Below are 21,793 nucleotides of genomic sequence, written 5' to 3' on the forward strand. Positions count from 1 at the left end.
ATGTACAGAGATATGTATAACTATATAGAGAACGTGCATTTATATGTACAGAGATATGTATAACTATAGAGAAACGTGCATTTATATGTACAGAGATATGTATAACTATAGAGAAACGTGCATTTATATGTACAGAGATATGTATAACTATAGAGAAACGTGCATTTATATGTACAGAGATATGTATAACTATAGAGAAACGTGCATTTATATGTACAGAGATATGTATAACTATAGAGAAACGTGCATTTATATGTACAGAGATATGTATAACTATAGAGAAACGTGCATTTATATGTACAGAGATATGTATAACTATAGAGAAACGTGCATTATATGTACAGAGATATGTATAACTATATAGAGAAACGTGCATTTATATGTACAGAGATATGTATAACTATAGAGAAACGTGCATTTATATGTACAGAGATATGTATAACTATAGAGAAACGTGCATTTATATGTACAGAGATATGTATAACTATAGAGAAACGTGCATTTATATGTACAGAGATATGTATAACTATAGAGAGAAACGTGCATTTATATGTACAGAGATATGTATAACTATAGAGAAACATGCATTTATATGTACAGAGATATGTATAACTATAGAGAAACATGCATTTATATGTACAGAGATATGTATAACTATATAGAGAAACGTGCATTTATATGTACAGAGATATGTATAACTATATAGAGAAACGTGCATTTATATGTACAGAGATATGTATAACTATAGAGAGAAACGTGCATTTATATGTACAGAGATATGTATAAATATAGAGAAACGTGCATTTATATGTACAGAGATATGTATAAATATAGAGAAACGTGCATTTATATGTACAGAGATATGTATAACTATAGAGAAACGTGCATTTATATGTACAGAGATATGTATAACTATATAGAGAAACATGCATTTATATGTACAGAGATATGTATAACTATAGAGAAACGTGCATTTATATGTACAGAGATATGTATAACTATATAGAGAAACGTGCATTTATATGTACAGAGATATGTATAACTATAGAGAAACGTGCATTTATATGTACAGAGATATGTATAACTATAGAGAAACGTGCATATTATATGTACAGAGATATGTATAACTATAGAGAAACGTGCATTTATATGTACAGAGATATGTATAACTATAGAGAAACGTGCATTTATATGTACAGAGATATGTATAACTATAGAGAAACGTGCATTTATATGTACAGAGATATGTATAACTATAGCGAAACGTGCATTTATATGTACAGAGATATGTATAACTATAAGAGAAACGTGCATTTATATGTACAGAGATATGTATAACTATAGAGAAACGTGCATTTATAATGTACAGAGATATGTATAACTATAGAGAAACGTGCATTTATATGTACAGCAGATATGTATAACTATAGAGATACGTGCATTTATATGTACAGAGATATGTATAACTATAGAGAATCGTGCATTATATGTACAGAGATATGTATAACTATAGAGAGAAACGTGCATTGATATGTACAGAGATATGTATAACTATAGAGAAACGTGCATTTATATGTACACGAGATATGGTATAAAACTATAGAGAACGATGCATTTATATGTGACAGAGATATGTATAACTATATAGAGAAACGTGCATTTATATGTACAGAGATATGTATAACTATAGAGAGAACGTGCATTTATATGATACAGAAGATATGTATAACTATAGAGTAACAGTGCATTTATAATGTACAGAGATATGTATAACTATAGAGAAACGTGCATTTATATGTACAGAGATATGTATAACTATAGAGAAACGTGCATTTATATGTACAGAGATATGTATAACTATAGAGAACACGTGCATTTTATATGTACAGAGATATGTATAACTATATAGAGAAACGTGCATTTATATGTACAGAGATATGTATACCTATATAGAAGAAACGTGCGATTTATATGTACAGAGACAATGAATAACTCTAGAGAACGTGCATTTATATGTACAGAGATAGATATGTATAACTATAGAGGCAACGTGGCATTAATATGTACAGGAGATATGTATAACTATAGAGAAACGTGCATTTATATGTACAGAGATATGTATAACTATATAGAGAAACGTGCATTTATATGTACAGAGATATGTATAACTATAGAGAAACGTGCATTTATATGTACAGAGATATGTATAACTATAGAGAAACGTGCATGTATATGTACAGAGATATGTATATACTATAGAGAAACGTGCATTTATATGTACAGAGATATGTATAACTATAGAGAAAACGTGCATTTATATGTACAGAGATATGTATAACCTATAGAGAAACGTGCATTATATGTACAGAGATATGTATAACTAATAGAGAAACGTGCATTTATATGTACAGAGATATGTATAACTATAGAGAGAAACGTGCATTTATATGTACAGAGATATGTATAACTATAGAGAAACGTGCATTTATATGTACAGAGATATGTTTAACTATAGAGAAACGTGCATTTATATGTACAGAGATATGTATACCTATAGAGGAAACGTGCATTTTATTTGTACAGAGATATGTATATCTATAGAGAATCGTGCATTTATATGTACAGAGATATGTATAACTATAGAGAAACGTGCATTTATATGTACAGAGATATGTATAACTATAGAGAAACAGTGCATTTATATGTACAGAGATATGTATAACTATAGAGAGAAACGTGCATTTATATGTACAGAGATATGTATAACTATAGAGAAACGTGCATTTATATGTACAGAGATATGTATAACTATAGAGAAACGTGCATTTATATGTACAGAGATATGTATAACTATATAGAGAAACGTGCATTTATATGTACAGAGATATGTATAACTATAGAGAAACGTGCATTTATATGTACAGAGATATGTATAACTATAGAGAAACGTGCATTTATATGTACAGAGATATGTATAACTATAGAGAAACGTGCATTTATATGTACAGAGATATGTATAACTATAGAGAAACGTGCATTTATATGTACAGAGATATGTATAACTATAGAGAAACGTGCATTTATATGTACAGAGATATGTATAACTATAGAGAAACGTGCATTTATATGTACAGAGATATGTATAACTATAGAGAAACGTGCATTTATATGTACAGAGATATGTATAACTATAGAGAAACATGCATTTATATGTACAGAGATATGTATAACTATAGAGAAACGTGCATTTATATGTACAGAGATATGTATAACTATATAGAAACGTGCATTTATATGTACAGAGATATGTATAACTATAGAGAAACGTGCATTTATATGTACAGAGATATGTATAACTATAGAGAAACGTGCATTTATATGTACAGAGATATGTATAACTATATAGAGAAACGTGCATTTATATGTACAGAGATATGTATAACTATAGAGAAACGTGCATTTATATGTACAGAGATATGTATAACTATAGAGAGAAACGTGCATTTATATGTACAGAGATATGTATAACTATAGAGAAACGTGCATTTATATGTACAGAGATATGTATAACTATAGAGAAAACGTGCATTTATATGTACAGAGATATGTATAACTATAGAGAAACGTGCATTTATATGTACAGAGATATGTATAACTATAGAGAAACGTGCATTTATATGTACAGAGATATGTATAACTATATAGAAACGTGCATTTATATGTACAGAGATATGTATAACTATAGAGAAACGTGCATTTATATGTACAGAGATATGTATAACTATATAGAAACGTGCATTTATATGTACAGAGATATGTATAACTATAGAGAAACGTGCATTTATATGTACAGAGATATGTATAACTATAGAGAGAAACATGCATTTATATGTACAGAGATATGTATAACTATAGAGAAACATGCATTTATATGTACAGAGATATGTATAACTATAGAGAAACATGCATTTATATGTACAGAGATATGTATAACTATAGAGAAACGTGCATTTATATGTACAGAGATATGTATAACTAATAGAGAAACTTGCATTTATATGTACAGAGATATGTATAACTTATAGAGAAACGTGCATTTATATGTACAGAGATATGTATAACTATAGAGAAACGTTCATATTTATATGTACAGAGATATGTATAAACCTATAGGAGAAACGTGCCATTTAATATGTACAGAGATATGTCAAACTAAAGAGAAACGTGCATTTATATGTACAGAGATATGTATAACATAGAGAAACATGCATTTATATGTACAGAGATATGTATAACTATAGAGTAAACGAGCATTTATATGTTCAGAGATAAATGTATAACTATAGAGAAAACGTGCATTTATATGTACAGAGATAGTATAACTATAGAGAAACGTGCATTTATATGTACAGAGATATGTATAACTATATAGAGAAACGTGCATTTATATGTACAGAGATATGTATAACTATAGAGAAACGTGCATTTATATGTACAGAGATATGTATAACTATATAGAGAAACGTGCATTTATATGTACAGAGATATGTATAACTATAGAGAGAAACGTGCATTTATATGTACAGAGATATGTATAACTATAGAGAAACGTGCATTTATATGTACAGAGATATGTATAACTATAGAGAAACGTGCATTTATATGTACAGAGATATGTATAACTATAGAGAAACGTGCATTTATATGTACAGAGATATGTATAACTATAGAGAAACATGCATTTATATGTACAGAGATATGTATAACTATAGAGAAACGTGCATTTATATGTACAGAGATATGTATAACTATAGAGAAACGTGCATTTATATGTACAGAGATATGTATAACTATAGAGAAACGTGCATTTATATGTACAGAGATATGTATAACTATAGAGAAACGTGCATTTATATGTACAGAGATATGTATAACTATAGAGAAACGTGCATTTATATGTACAGAGATATGTATAACTATAGAGAAACGTGCATTTATATGTACAGAGATATGTATAACTATAGAGAAACGTGCATTTATATGTACAGAGATATGTATAACTATAGAGAAACGTGCATTTATATGTACAGAGATATGTATAACTATAGAGAAACGTGCATTTATATGTACAGAGATATGTATAACTATAGAGAAACGTGCATTTATATGTACAGAGATATGTATAACTATAGAGATAAGAGAGGATTTATATGTACAGAGATATGTATAACTATAGAGAAACGTGCATTTATATGTACAGAGATATGTATAACTATATAGAGAAACGTGCATTTATATGTACAGAGATATGTATAACTATAGAGAAACGTGCATTTATATGTACAGAGATATGTATAACTATAGAGAAACGTGCATTTATATGTACAGAGATATGTATAACTATATAGAGAAACGTGCATTTATATGTACAGAGATATGTATAACTATAGAGAAACGTGCATTTATATGTACAGAGATATGTATAACTATAGAGAAACGTGCATTTATATGTACAGAGATATGTATAACTATAGAGAAACGTGCATTTATATGTACAGAGATATGTATAACTATAGAGAAACGTGCATTTATATGTACAGAGATATGTATAACTATATAGAGAAACGTGCATTTATATGTACAGAGATATGTATAACTATAGAGAAACGTGCATTTATATGTACAGAGATATGTATAACTATAGAGAAACGTGCATTTATATGTACAGAGATATGTATAACTATAGAGAAACGTGCATTTATATGTACAGAGATATGTATAACTATATAGAGAAACGTGCATTTATATGTACAGAGATATGTATAACTATAGAGAAACGTGCATTTATATGTACAGAGATATGTATAACTATAGAGAAACGTGCATTTATATGTACAGAGATATGTATAACTATATAGAGAAACGTGCATTTATATGTACAGAGATATGTATAACTATAGAGAAACGTGCATTTATATGTACAGAGATATGTATAACTATATAGAGAAACGTGCATTTATATGTACAGAGATATGTATAACTATAGAGAAACGTGCATTTATATGTACAGAGATATGTATAACTATATAGAGAAACGTGCATTTATATGTACAGAGATATGTATAACTATAGAGAAACGTGCATTTATATGTACAGAGATATGTATAACTATAGAGAAACGTGCATTTATATGTACAGAGATATGTATAACTATAGAGAAACGTGCATTTATATGTACAGAGATATGTATAACTATATAGAGAAACGTGCATTTATATGTACAGAGATATGTATAACTATAGAGAAACGTGCATTTATATGTACAGAGATATGTATAACTATAGAGAAACGTGCATTTATATGTACAGAGATATGTATAACTATAGAGAAACGTGCATTTATATGTACAGAGATATGTATAACTATAGAGAAACGTGCATTTATATGTACAGAGATATGTATAACTATAGAGAAACGTGCATTTATATTTACAGAGATATTTATAACTATAGAGAAACGTGCATTTATATGTACAGAGATATGTATAACTATAGAGAAACGTGCATTTATATGTACAGAGATATGTATAACTATAGAGAAACGTGCATTTATATGTACAGAGATATGTATAACTATAGAGAAACGTGCATTTATATGTACAGAGATATGTATAACTATATAGAGAAACGTGCATTTATATGTACAGAGATATGTATAAACTATAGAGAAACGTGCATTTATATGTACAGAGATATGTATAAACTATAGAGAAACGTGCATTTATATGTACAGAGATATGTATAACTATAGAGAAACGTGCATTTATATGTACAGAGATATGTATAACTATAGAGAAACGTGCATTTATATGTACAGAGATATGTATAACTATAGAGAAACGTGCATTTATATGTACAGAGATATGTATAACTATAGAGAAACGTGCATTTATATGTACAGAGATATGTATAACTATAGAGAAACATGCATTTATATGTACAGAGATATGTATAACTATAGAGAAACATGCATTTATATGTACAGAGATATGTATAACTATAGAGAAACGTGCATTTATATGTACAGAGATATGTATAACTATAGAGAAACGTGCATTTATATGTACAGAGATATGTATAACTATAGAGAAACGTGCATTTATATGTACAGAGATATGTATAACTATATAGAGAAACCGTGCATTTATATGTACAGAGATATGTATAACTATAGAGAAACGTGCATTTATATGTACAGAGATATGTATAACTATAGAGAAACGTGCATTTATATGTACAGAGATATGTATAACTATAGAGAAACGTGCATTTATATGTACAGAGATATGTATAACTATAGAGAAACGTGCATTTATATGTACAGAGATATGTATAACTATATAGAGAAACGTGCATTTATATGTACAGAGATATGTATAACTATATAGAGAAACGTGCATTTATATGTACAGAGATATGTATAACTATAGAGAAACGTGCATTTATATGTACAGAGATATGTATATATATAGAGAAACGTGCATTTATATGTACAGAGATATGTATAACTATAGAGAAACGTGCATTTATATGTACAGAGATATGTATAACTATAGAGAAACGTGCATTTATATGTACAGAGATATGTATAACTATAGAGAAACGTGCATTTATATGTACAGAGATATGTATAACTATATAGAGAAACGTGCATTTATATGTACAGAGATATGTATAACTATATAGAGAAACGTGCATTTATATGTACAGAGATATGTATAACTATATAGAGAAACGTGCATTTATATGTACAGAGATATGTATAACTATATAGAGAAACGTGCATTTATATGTACAGAGATATGTATAACTATAGAGAAACGTGCATTTATATGTACAGAGATATGTATAACTATAGAGAAACGTGCATTTATATGTACAGAGATATGTATAACTATAGAGAAACGTGCATTTATATGTACAGAGATATGTATAACTATAGAGAAACGTGCATTTATATGTACAGAGATATGTATAACTATAGAGAAACAGTGCATTTATATGTACAGAGATATGTATAACTATATAGAGAAACGATGCATTTATAATGTACAGAGATAAGTAATAACTATAGAGAAGAAACGTGCATTTTATGTACAGAGATATGTATAACTATAGAGAAATCGTGCCATTTATATGTACAGAGATATGGTATACTATAGAGAAACGTGCATTTATATGTACAGAGATATGATAACTATAGAGAGAACGTGCATTTATATGTAACAGAGTATATGTACTAACTATAGAGAAACGTGCATTTATTATGTACAGAGATATGTATAACCTAATAGAGAAACTTGCATTTATATGTACAGAGATATGTATATAACTATAGAGGAAACATGGCTTTCATTTATATGTACAGAGATAGTATAACTTATAGAGAAACAGGCATTTATATGTACAGAGATATGGTATAACTATATAGAGAAACGTGCATTTATATGTACAGAGATATGTATAACATATAGAGAAACGTGCATTTATATGTACAGAGATATGTATAACTATAGAGAGAACGATGCATTTATTATGTACAGAGATTGTATAACTATAGAGAGGAAACTGTGCAGATATGTAAATGGACATGATATATGTCAGATGTATAACTATAGAGAAAACGTGCATTTATATGTACAGAGATATGTATAACTATAGAGAAACGTGCATTTATATGTACAGAGATATGTATAACTATAGAGAAACGTTGCATTTATATGTACAGAGATATGTATAACTATAGAGAACGTGCTTTATATGTACAGAGATATAGTATACTATAGAGAAACGTGCATTTATATGTACAGAGATATGTATAACTATATAGAGAAACGTGCATTTATATGTACAGAGATATGTATAACTATAGAGAAACGTGCATTTATATGTACAGAGATATGTATAACTATATAGAGAAAACGTGCATTTATATGTACAGAGATATGTATAACTATATAGAGAAACGTGCATTTATATGTACAGAGATATGTATAACTATATAGAGAAACGTGCATTTATATGTACAGAGATATGTATAACTATAGAGAAACATGCATTTATATGTACAGAGATATGTATAACTATATAGAGAAACGTGCCATTTATATGTACAGAGATATGTATAACTATAGAGAAACGTGCATTTATATGTACAGAGATATGTATAACTATAGAGAAACGTGCATTTATATGTACAGAGATATGTATAACTATAGAGAAACGTGCATTATATGTACAGAGATATGTATAACTATAGAGAGAACGTGCATTTATATGTACAGAGATATGTATAACTATAGAGAAACGTGCATTTATATGTACAGAGATATGTATATCTATAGAGAAACGTGCATTTTATATGTACAGAGATATGTATAACTATAGAGAAACGTGCATTTATATGTACAGAGATATGTATAACTATAGAGAAACGTGCATTTATATGTACAGAGATATGTATAACTATAGAGAAACGTGCATTTATATGTACAGAGATATGTATAACTATAGAGAGAAACGTGCATTTATATGTACAGAGATATGTATAACTATATAGAGAAACGTGCATTTATATGTACAGAGATATGTATAACTATATAGAGAAACGTGCATTTATATGTACAGAGATATGTATAACTATAGAGAAACGTGCATTTATATGTACAGAGATATGTATAACTATAGAGAAACGTGCATTTATATGTACAGAGATATGTATAACTATAGAGAAACGTGCATTTATATGTACAGAGATATGTATAACTATAGAGAAACGTGCATTTATATGTACAGAGATATGTATAACTATATAGAGAAACGTGCATTTATATGTACAGAGATATGTATAACTATAGAGAAACGTGCATTTATATGTACAGAGATATGTATAACTATATAGAGAAACGTGCATTTATATGTACAGAGATATGTATAACTATATAGAGAAACGAGCATTTATATGTACAGAGATATGTATAACTATAGAGAAACGTGCATTTATATGTACAGAGATATGTATAACTATAGAGAAACGTGCATTTATATGTACAGAGATATGTATAACTATAGAGAAACGTGCATTTATATGTACAGAGATATGTATAACTATAGAGAGAAAGTGCATTTATATGTACAGAGATATGTATAACTATAGAGAAACGTGCATTTATATGTACAGAGATATGTATAACTATATAGAGAAACGTGCATTTATATGTACAGAGATATGTATAACTATAGAGAAACATGCATTTATATGTACAGAGATATGTATAACTATAGAGAAACGTGCATTTATATGTACAGAGATATGTATAACTATAGAGAAACGTGCATTTATATGTACAGAGATATGTATAACTATAGAGAAACGTGCATTTATATGTACAGAGATATGTATAACTATATAGAGAAACGTGCATTTATATGTACAGAGATATGTATAACTATAGAGAAACGTGCATTTATATGTACAGAGATATGTATAACTATAGAGAAAACGTGCATTTATATGTACAGAGATATGTATAACTATAGAGAAACGTGCATTTATATGTACAGAGATATGTATAACTATAGAGAAACGTGCATTTATATGTACAGAGATATGTATAACTATAGAGAAACGTGCATTTATATGTACAGAGATATGTATAACTATAGAGAAACGTGCATTTATATGTACAGAGATATGTATAACTATATAGAGAAACGTGCATTTATATGTACAGAGATATGTATAACTATAGAGAAACGTGCATTTATATGTACAGAGATATGTATAACTATAGAGAAACATGCATTTATATGTACAGAGATATGTATAACTATAGAGAAACGTGCATTTATATGTACAGAGATATGTATAACTATAGAGAAACGTGCATTTATATGTACAGAGATATGTATAACTATAGAGAAACGTGCATTTATATGTACAGAGATATGTATAACTATAGAGAAACGTGCATTTATATGTACAGAGATATGTATAACTATAGAGAAACGTGCATTTATATGTACAGAGATATGTATAACTATAGAGAAACATGCATTTATATGTACAGAGATATGTATAACTATAGAGAAACGTGCATTTATATGTACAGAGATATGTATAACTATAGAGAAACGTGCATTTATATGTACAGAGATATGTATAACTATAGAGAAACATGCATTTATATGTACAGAGATATGTATAACTATAGAGAAACGTGCATTTATATGTACAGAGAATGTATAACTATATAGAGAAACGTGCATTTATATGTACAGAGATATGTATAACTATAGAGAAACGTGCATTTATATGTACAGAGATATGTATAACTATAGAGAAACATGCATTTATATGTACAGAGATATGTATAACTATAGAGAAACGTGCATTTATATGTACAGAGATATGTATAAACTATAGAGAAACGTGCATTTATATGTACAGAGATATGTATAACTATAGAGAAACATGCATTTATATGTACAGAGATATGTATAACTATAGAGAAACGTGCATTTATATGTACAGAGATATGTATAACTATAGAGAAACATGCATTTATATGTACAGAGATATGTATAACTATAGAGAAACGTGCATTTATATGTACAGAGATATGTATAACTATAGAGAAACGTGCATTTATATGTACAGAGATATGTATAACTATAGAGAAACGTGCATTTATATGTACAGAGATATGTATAACTATAGAGAAACGTGCATTTATATGTACAGAGATATGTATAACTATATAGAGAAACGTGCATTTATATGTACAGAGATATGTATAACTATAGAGAAACGTGCATTTATATGTACAGAGATATGTATAACTATAGAGAAACATGCATTTATATGTACAGAGATATGTATAACTATAGAGAAAACGTGCATTTATATGTACAGAGATATGTATAACTATAGAGAAACGTGCATTTATATGTACAGAGATATGTATAACTATAGAGAAACGTGCATTTATATGTACAGAGATATGTATAACTATAGAGAAACGTGCATTTATATGTACAGAGATATGTATAACTATAGAGAAACGTGCATTTATATGTACAGAGATATGTATAACTATAGAGAAACGTGCATTTATATGTACAGAGATATGTATAACTATAGAGAAACGTGCATTTATATGTACAGAGATATGTATAACTATAGAGAAACGTGCATTTATATGTACAGAGATATGTATAACTATAGAGAAACGTGCATTTATATGTACAGAGATATGTATAACTATAGAGAGAAACGTGCATTTATATGTACAGAGATATGTATAACTATATAGAGAAACGTGCATTTATATGTACAGAGATATGTATAACTATAGAGAAACGTGCATTTATATGTACAGAGATATGTATAACTATAGAGAAACGTGCATTTATATGTACAGAGATATGTATAACTATAGAGAAACGTGCATTTATATGTACAGAGATATGTATAACTATAGAGAAACGTGCATTTATATGTACAGAGATATGTATAACTATAGAGAGAATTGCATTTATATGTACAGAGATATGTATAACTATAGAGAAACGTGCATTTATATGTACAGAGATATGTATAACTATAGAGAAACGTGCATTTATATGTACAGAGATATGTATAACTATATAGAGAAACGTGCATTTATATGTACAGAGATATGTATAACTATAGAGAAACGTGCATTTATATGTACAGAGATATGTATAACTATAGAGAAACGTGCATTTATATGTACAGAGATATGTATAACTATAAGAGAAACGTGCATTTATATGTACAGAGATATGTATAACTATAGAGAAACGTGCATTTATATGTACAGAAGATATGTATAACTATAGAGAAACGTGCATTTATATGTACAGAGATATGTATAACTATATAGAGAAACGTGCATTTTTATGTAAGATATGTACAGAGACCATGATATGTAACTAACTATAGAGAACGTGCATTTATATGTACAGAGATATGTATAACTATATAGAGAAACGTTGCATTTATATGTACAGAGATATGTATAACTATATAGAGAAACGTGCATTTATATGTACAGAGATATGTATAACTAATAGAGAAACGTGCATTTATATGTACAGAGATATGTATAACTATAGAGAAACATGCATTTATATGTACAGAGATATGTATAACTATAGAGAAACATGCATTTATATGTACAGAGATATGTATAACTATAGAGAAACATGCATTTATATGTACAGAGATATGTATAACTATAGAGAAACGTGCATTTATATGTACAGAGATATGTATAACTATAGAGAAACATGCATTTATATGTACAGAGATATGTATAACTATAGAGAAACATGCATTTATATGTACAGAGATATGTATAACTATAGAGAGAAACATGCATTTATATGTACAGAGATATGTATAACTATATAGAAACATGCATTTATATGTACAGAGATATGTATAACTATAGAGAAACATGCATTTATATGTACAGAGATATGTATAACTATAGAGAAACGTGCATTTATATGTACAGAGATATGTATAACTATAGAGAAACATGCATTTATATGTACAGAGATATGTATAACTATAGAGAAACATGCATTTATATGTACAGAGATATGTATAACTATATAGAGAAACATGCATTTATATGTACAGAGATATGTATAACTATATAGAGAAACATGCATTTATATGTACAGAGATATGTATAACTATAGAGAAACATGCATTTATATGTACAGAGATATGTATAACTATAGAGAAACGTGCATTTATATGTACAGAGATATGTATAACTATAGAGAAACGTGCATTTATATGTACAGAGATATGTATAACTATAGAGAAACGTGCATTTATATGTACAGAGATATGTATAACTATAGAGATAATGACAAGATTTCATATACAATCTTATACACAGTAAACATAATCTCAGATGGATTTCCAAAGAGATATGCGCATACAGATCTCTAGATATCTAGACATACAGTATATTCATATACATCTCGCTATAAATAGATATATCTGTCCAAAAATCGTCACATATATAGAGACATATTTATTTACAAATAAATAGAATATATTTTGTTGTGAAAACATTTTTCGCAATATGAAATATTCGCATTTTCAAGTACACTTTTAAGGAGAATACGTCATGGGCTTTGCATAACATATTAGGTTTTTTGTGTGTGTTTTTTTCTATTTGTCTACTCCATTGACTTCTATGGGGAATACATGAACGCGCACGCTATTTGTCTGTTTGCATTAAGCAGTTTAACGCGCACGCAAAATAATTTATTGTGCAACTTGTATAATAAGCTGCGCAACCCCAAATGCGAAAAAGCAATAAGGCGTGCAGTATTTGCAATGAAGGGGACAAAACATCCACTAAAGTAGTGGAGATATGCGCACACACACATATATATATTATTATTTTTTTATACACACACTTAAAAACACACACTTTATACACACACTTAAAAACACACACACACACACATATATATATATATATATATATATATATATACACACACACGCGTACAAATACACACACACACAAACAAATACACACACACATGTACATATACACAGACATACAAAAACACACCCACGTACAAATACACACACATACAAATACATAAACACATACAAATACACACACAAACGTACAAATACACACACAAATGTACAAATACACACACGTATAAATACACACATACAAATACACACACAGACACATACAAACACACACGCACACACATACGCACACACATACAAACAAATAAATACACACATAGACACATACAAACACATACAAACACACATGCACAAATAAATACACACACACACTTACAAATACACACATACAAATACACACACAGACACATACAAAGACACACGCACACACATATGCACACACATACACAAACACACCCACGTACAAATACACACACATACAAATACATAAACAAATACAAATACACACACAAACGTACAAATACACACAAATACACACACAGACACATACAAACACACACGCACACACATACGCACACACATACAAACACACACACACACAAATAAATACACACATACAAATACACACACAAACAAATACACACACACACACACATGTACACATACACAGACATACAAAAACACACCCATGTACAAATACACACACATACAAATACATAAACACATACAAATACACACACAAACGTACAAATACACACACAAATGTACAAATACACACAAATACACACACAGACACATACAAACACACACGCACACACATACGCACACACATACAAACAAATAAATACACACATAGACACATACAAACACATACAAACACACATGCACAAATAAATACACACATACAAACACACACACACATACAAATACACACACAGACACATACAAACACACACGCACACACACACACACAAATAAATACACGCACATAGACACATACAAACACATACAAACACACATGCACAAATAAATACACACATACAAACACACACACACGTACAAATACACACATACAAATACACACACAGACACATACAAACACACACGCACAAATAAATACATGCACATAGACACATACAAACACATACAAACACACAGGCACAAATAAATACACACATACAAACACACACGTACACACACACAAATAAATACACACAAATACACACACATAGACACATACAAACACATACAAACACACATGCACAAATAAATACACACATACAAACACACACACACGTACAAATACACACAGTTCACATACCTGGTGTGCAGTTGTGAGAGTTGCAACTCCTGTGGATGACCAGTGGGGTTGGACAAGCCTGGCCCCCGATATCAGCTGTTACAAGGACTGTCCTGTTTCTCTCGGATACTCCACCCCCACAGCTCACACTGCACTCACTCCAGTCAGTCCAGTCGCTCAGTGCGCAATCAGCTGGAATAGAGGTGATTAAACAGGCGCATTACACACCTGTCAGGTCAAAGACAGCTGGGACTTAAACATTTTGTATCAACTCCACCCACTGGCAAAGGATCCATTTATTTGCACTTTAGATAAAGTATCAGGATAGAGGGTAACTTGGGTTTCTCTCATTGGCTTCAGTCTGTTCATATGTGGGGGGGGGGTAACTAATCAGAAGAGTGGAAATGCTCAATACTGATTGGGGAACAGGTCAGAGCAGGTAGGGTTAGAGTGATAGTGTGGATTAAATAGGGGGTAAGTTGCAGTATTAAAGAGGCAGCAAACACTGTGTAATTACAGACAATTCTGTTGTGCTGCTATAGAATAACAAATCAGCCAAATCTAAACATCTTTAAACCAAATTAACACAAATTTTACTGCAATTATTTATCAATAGCCAAACTCCGCTCAGCATTTGTCTTATTTGGAGGAGCCAGTCCTGGCTTTAGTCTGCAGACAACAAGGTTAGTCATGGTAATAATGTTAGTATAATATGTATTGTTTTGTAGCTGTTATCATTTAAAGCCAAATGGGGAAATATATGTAGCCGGGTTAGCCTTGATAATTAGCCAGGTACATTTCAAGTTCTGAGAATCAGTTTTCAAAACTAAATTACATGAAAAAGGTTAAAATAAATAATGAAAATATGTTGCAAAGATGTTATATGCATAACTAACGATTTTATACAAAAATCGCAATGTGTTTACTATCCCTTTAACTGGTCTTAGCCACCAGCTCTCATGTGCTGATATTATTAGGTACCTGCGCATAACACACAGCACCAAATAACAGTATCACCAAGTCACTAAACTGCAGCTGCTGTGGCTGTTCCAGTGCTCTAGTTAAGTACATAGTGCTTGCGCATAGATATATTATTGTTACACTCAGCTGGTCACTAATGTATGCTGTGGCTGTTCCAGCGCTCTAGTTAAGTACATAGTGCTTGTGCATAGATATATTATTGTTACACTCAGCTGGTCACTAATGCATGCTGTGGCTGTTTCAGCGCTCTTGTTAAGTACATAGTGCTTGTGCATAGATATATTATTGTTACATAATGTATGTTGTGGCTGTTCCAGCGCTCTTGTTATGTACATAGTGCTTGTGCATAGATATATTATTGTTACACTCAGCTGGTCACTAATGCATGCTGTGGCTGTTCCAGCGCTCTAGTTAAGTACATAGTGCTTGTGCATAGATATATTATTGTTACACTCAGCTGGTCACTAATGCATGCTGTGGCTGTTCCAGCGCTCTAGTTAAGTACATAGTGCTTGTGCATAGATATATTATTGTTACACTAATGGATGTTTACATAAGCTCTGCACTGCTATATGTTGTTATTTCGGTCTATATGACACAGTTTGTGTGTTTATCACCTACCTGGGCAGGGTGCTGAGTTACACTCCTCCTCCTCCTCGAGTGTCTCAGTCCCACAGGCTTCTCCGTCTGGGCCCCTCTCATAGCAGGTGCGATTACGGTGCCGGTGGCCCCCTCCACAGCTCACAGAACATGAAGACCAATCACTCCAGGGTCCGTAGATAGGACACTGCTTATTGGTGCACATGAAGGTGCCGTTTACACAAGTGCTGGGGACAGAAAGGGCAGCACTTAATGTTTTGTTATTTTCTGTTAAACTAAGATGGTTTAAGGGAAGAGACCATGGGAATGACCTGGAGCTTCCCAGTATTTTAACATATTTTAGTAGATGGAGACTCAAAAGCTTCAACAAAACAATCTCAGCAGCGTAATAACATAATAGCATTTTCTACTGAACGACATCTAAATAAGCTCTCTGGATAAAAAGTGTAATACGTCTAAGGCTAAACATATTTATTTAAAACCCAGTCCTGCTATTATCACTTGAGCAGTTGTTTTATTGCAAAGCACCTACCAGTTGTTGCAGCCAACTTGCACGGTTTCTCCAGGGTGGTACTCTAGGGTGGAATTAGCAGAGGGCAGGCCACATCTACAGTCTGAGATTGGCACACACTTCTTTTCCTGCAAAAGCCATCCTTCTGGGCATCGGCAGCCTAAACAGGATAAACCTCAGTAAGAAGCTGGTGATATTGTTCAATCAAATACATTTATTTTATGAGTTCAGATGGTTTGAAAGAAATGCCTCAATATAGGATTTCATAGGGCAAGATGCCAATGCTCAGACTGGTACTGAGACAAAGTCATTAAGGCTTCTAACTACACATTGGTGTCAGAGGTGCTAAGGAATGCTTTGCACCCACATCCATAACTAAAGCATTCCCAGGAATCATGGGTACCAGCAATCCAGGATTCACAGGCTAGTACCTTCTTTATATGCACAGTGCCCTACACAGAGGAAGGAGGTAAGAGGGAGAGAAGGGGGATATAAAAAACAAAAGCAGGAATATGCTGAAGAGGATGAGGTCACTCATCAATAGTCACTGTTCCCTCAATAGTTAGCTTTGTGGCTGAGTTTCTGCATCTCCAAATGTCATGGTCTAGAACGGCTCCTTACGGCAGCTAGAAGATCTGGGAACCTACCTGTCCTGCACTGTCCTTGCAGACATTCCACATGTTCCCACAAGTCTGTGCAGGCTCGGGGGCACTGGTTGGCACAGGACATCTTGAACGCCTTCCCGCGGTCCTCACAGTCCTCTCCTGTGATGATAACAGACAAGGATTATAGGTAGATAAAGGACAGACAGGTCCTGCATAGGGCACCAGAGAGAAATATAGTTACCAGGGCAGGTTGCTGTGTTACAGCTCTCAGACTGGAACCTCGGCCCCTGGCACAGTTTATTCTCCACAGGGTGGTGCACATGACGCCATCGGACACGGAACCCTCCACTACACGGCTCTCGGCAAGGACTCCATTCTCCCCACTCGCTCCACACGCAAAGATCTGAGAGGGGGAAACAGAAGAGGTTGTAATGGTACATGCAAATATTTATAAAATACTCCAGGAGTGACCGCACCACCTATACGCTATGTTGTGCTCCGGCACGGGATGGAGTCTGGTCCTAGACTCAATCCTAATATAATACAAATAAATCCCAGCCAAGGAGTCTTAGAAAAATCAGCAAAAAAATAATTTAATGAATGTATATATCTGCATATACTACATAGAGGAAGACAAAAGTAGATGAGAACTCACTCACATCCACACCTACCCCATCCACCAAACACATTCGTACCATATGGAAAATAAAAATTGGTGTATTTCAAGCATACAAAATAATCACAAATCAGAATGTACACAAAACAACACCCCCCGGGCGTCCCCAGGAACTGAAGACACACTCCACCTGTAAGAGAAAAAATCAGCGATAGTTTGACTTTAAGAAAAGTCAAGGGTAGCAAACAAAAAAGTTCTCAATCTTTAACTGATCAGATATTGTATCAATTGTATCCAGAAACACAAAAAAAGCAAAGTTCTTTTGCATTAGTTGTATCCAAGGTAAAAAATGAAAAAAAGAGAACAAAGTTCTTATAAATGATTCAGGATATTGTGGAAAGAAATCGAGTTATGGTATTTAGCCCTTGTATCTGATATCCTGTAGATGTAATAGTATTAGGCTTGCCAAGAAAACTTATAAATGCTGTTAATGTTTATAGTCCATGTCTTTATCCTTCAATAAGAGAAAGTGGAGGCTGCTTCCATAAAACAATTCCTTTATTGATTAGTTTAAAAACGGCAAAACACAGCAAGGTTAGGACATGGTGTAGAAGGCGCAGCACAGTCTAGCCAGACTGTGCTGCGCCTTCTACACCATGTCCTAACCTTGCTGTGTTTTGCCGTTTTTAAACTAATCAATAAAGGAATTGTTTTATGGAAGCAGCCTCCACTTTCTCTTATTGAAGCTGTCATTGTCCAGAGTTTGGCTGTTTCCTGCTGTGCATTACAAGTTTGTGTATTTTGCAAAAAAGAGTGCATTGTGTGCTGTCCTACTTCCAGCAGTTCACTATTGCTAACAGGAACTGTTTTCTGCTACGTCACTGGCGGAGGGATACTGGTTTTACCGGAGGAACAGGTGTCTGGAATAAGTTGAGGCGGAGCAAGGGATCTCTGCCTCGTTCCAGAGTGTGTTTCATTGGCCAGGATTGGGCCGTGCCCCCATAGAGGCGTCCGGACAGAACCTACAGCCGCGAACGGCGATACCCGCCTTCCCCATGGGATTGGGTGAGTGAGAGCTCCACTGTCTGCATAGGAGCGAGTGAATGAGTGGTACATTAAGGAACATTGTAGTTCATGCTTTAGCACTTTGCACTTTATGAGACATCTTTTTTGCTGACCATATATTACGGACTGCCGACCATATTCTGGGTTTACTTTCTCTTGCATGTCTTTATCCTGTCACAAAGAGATCACACATAGAAATTAGCGCTGATGAGCATATAATATATTGCTTAGAGAAGACAGTATTGTGCTTCTGAGTGTCCCTCCGAATATACTATTGAATGAATGGCCACAGTAATGTAATGCAAGTTGCCGTATTGAGGCGAGGTATACTAGCACAGCAAATCCAACCTCACACCCTTTATAGTAGATTCACTCACTGTATACTTTTAACACAGCAAATAGTAACTTTATTCTCCCAATATGTGTCGTAACACAACAATAAATCACAGCCAAAGATTCCTTGTTATGTGATACGGGTAACAGTTTCTAAGATGTAGCTGAAAACCAATAGAAACAGACGATGTTACCTGTGACGTCTAGATGCTGGTATGTGTAATGTTACCGTGAGACTTGTCACAGATGTAGCCTTCGGTGTGGAAATGGACTGCTGTTACGATATTACCATCTCACTCCGTCCATCTGGCAAACCGTTTGCAAAAGTTAGCATGCAATGTGGCTACAGCAACACAGGTAAGTTCAGGTGGTGGCATCTATGCTGGTTGCGACGCGCGTTTCGGGGACTCTGCCCCTTTGTCAAGGAATGTCCAGCTGATAATCGGAAGGTGTTATTTAAACAAATTCAACAGATTGCCTATTGGATGTTACCTTCACACTCCTCCAAACGTCACAGCATCTACGTATAAACAACGTTTATTCATACTGATATTGCAAACGGATATGTAAAACACTCACAAATATACCACACACACGATATGTAATGTACAATAATGCTGAATATGCTCTAAATAAATCACACACTTAGTGCACACTATATGAATACAAGTAATCTACGCTAAATCTACTCAAATATAAGAAAGCCCGCACCAGTAAAAAAATTGATTTAAACACAAAATTTACATTAATCTGATGAATGTTATGTTTAATGTAAGTGTATATACTAGCTGTCATATTCCTGTAGCTTTAAGAACTAAGACCAACCCACTCCTTCACCTCCCTTTAAAGGTGTGTTCAGTACACCTGTGCTTTGCTTGATAATTGAAGTTTGTAGTTCCCACTCTGCTTCAAGCTCTAAAGCTAAAATCTACAGATCCTGCTTTTGTACCTGTTAAAGGAAATCCTTGTTGTCATTTCTCCAGCTTCTAAACCTAAGAAGCATTTCCTGCTGCTTTACACTTCAAGGAACAGTCTTTGGCAGCAACTCTTGCAAGTCTGTGTTAACTCTGCAGTCTGATTTTCCAGCCAGCTCCATTACTGAGTGTTTACCTCTACCAGGAAATAAGAACATCTTCCCTGCTGTGATCCATTGTGACTCAGTGCCAACTTCGCTCTCTGCAGTTCTAAACTCACTCGCAAGTATCATTAATTTTATATACAAT

General features: G+C 32.4%; 1 protein-coding gene across 1 annotated transcript in view; it reads right to left on the reverse strand.

Annotated features, from left to right (window-relative positions):
* The window catches only part of LOC128661241 (SCO-spondin-like), a 624,208-nt gene that overhangs the window by 92,338 nt on the left and 510,077 nt on the right, over positions 1 to 21,793 (reverse strand). Inside the window, exons 105-109 of the mRNA XM_053715520.1 lie at positions 18,798 to 18,959; positions 18,599 to 18,715; positions 17,973 to 18,111; positions 17,462 to 17,667; positions 15,881 to 16,051 (exon numbers count right to left, since the gene is read on the reverse strand). Coding sequence (XP_053571495.1) covers positions 15,881 to 16,051; positions 17,462 to 17,667; positions 17,973 to 18,111; positions 18,599 to 18,715; positions 18,798 to 18,959 — 795 coding nt within the window. The remainder of the gene's footprint in view (positions 1 to 15,880; positions 16,052 to 17,461; positions 17,668 to 17,972; positions 18,112 to 18,598; positions 18,716 to 18,797; positions 18,960 to 21,793) is intronic.

This window comes from Bombina bombina, chromosome 5, assembly GCF_027579735.1.
Source record: "Bombina bombina isolate aBomBom1 chromosome 5, aBomBom1.pri, whole genome shotgun sequence".
Classification (NCBI taxonomy): Eukaryota; Metazoa; Chordata; class Amphibia; order Anura; family Bombinatoridae; genus Bombina; species Bombina bombina.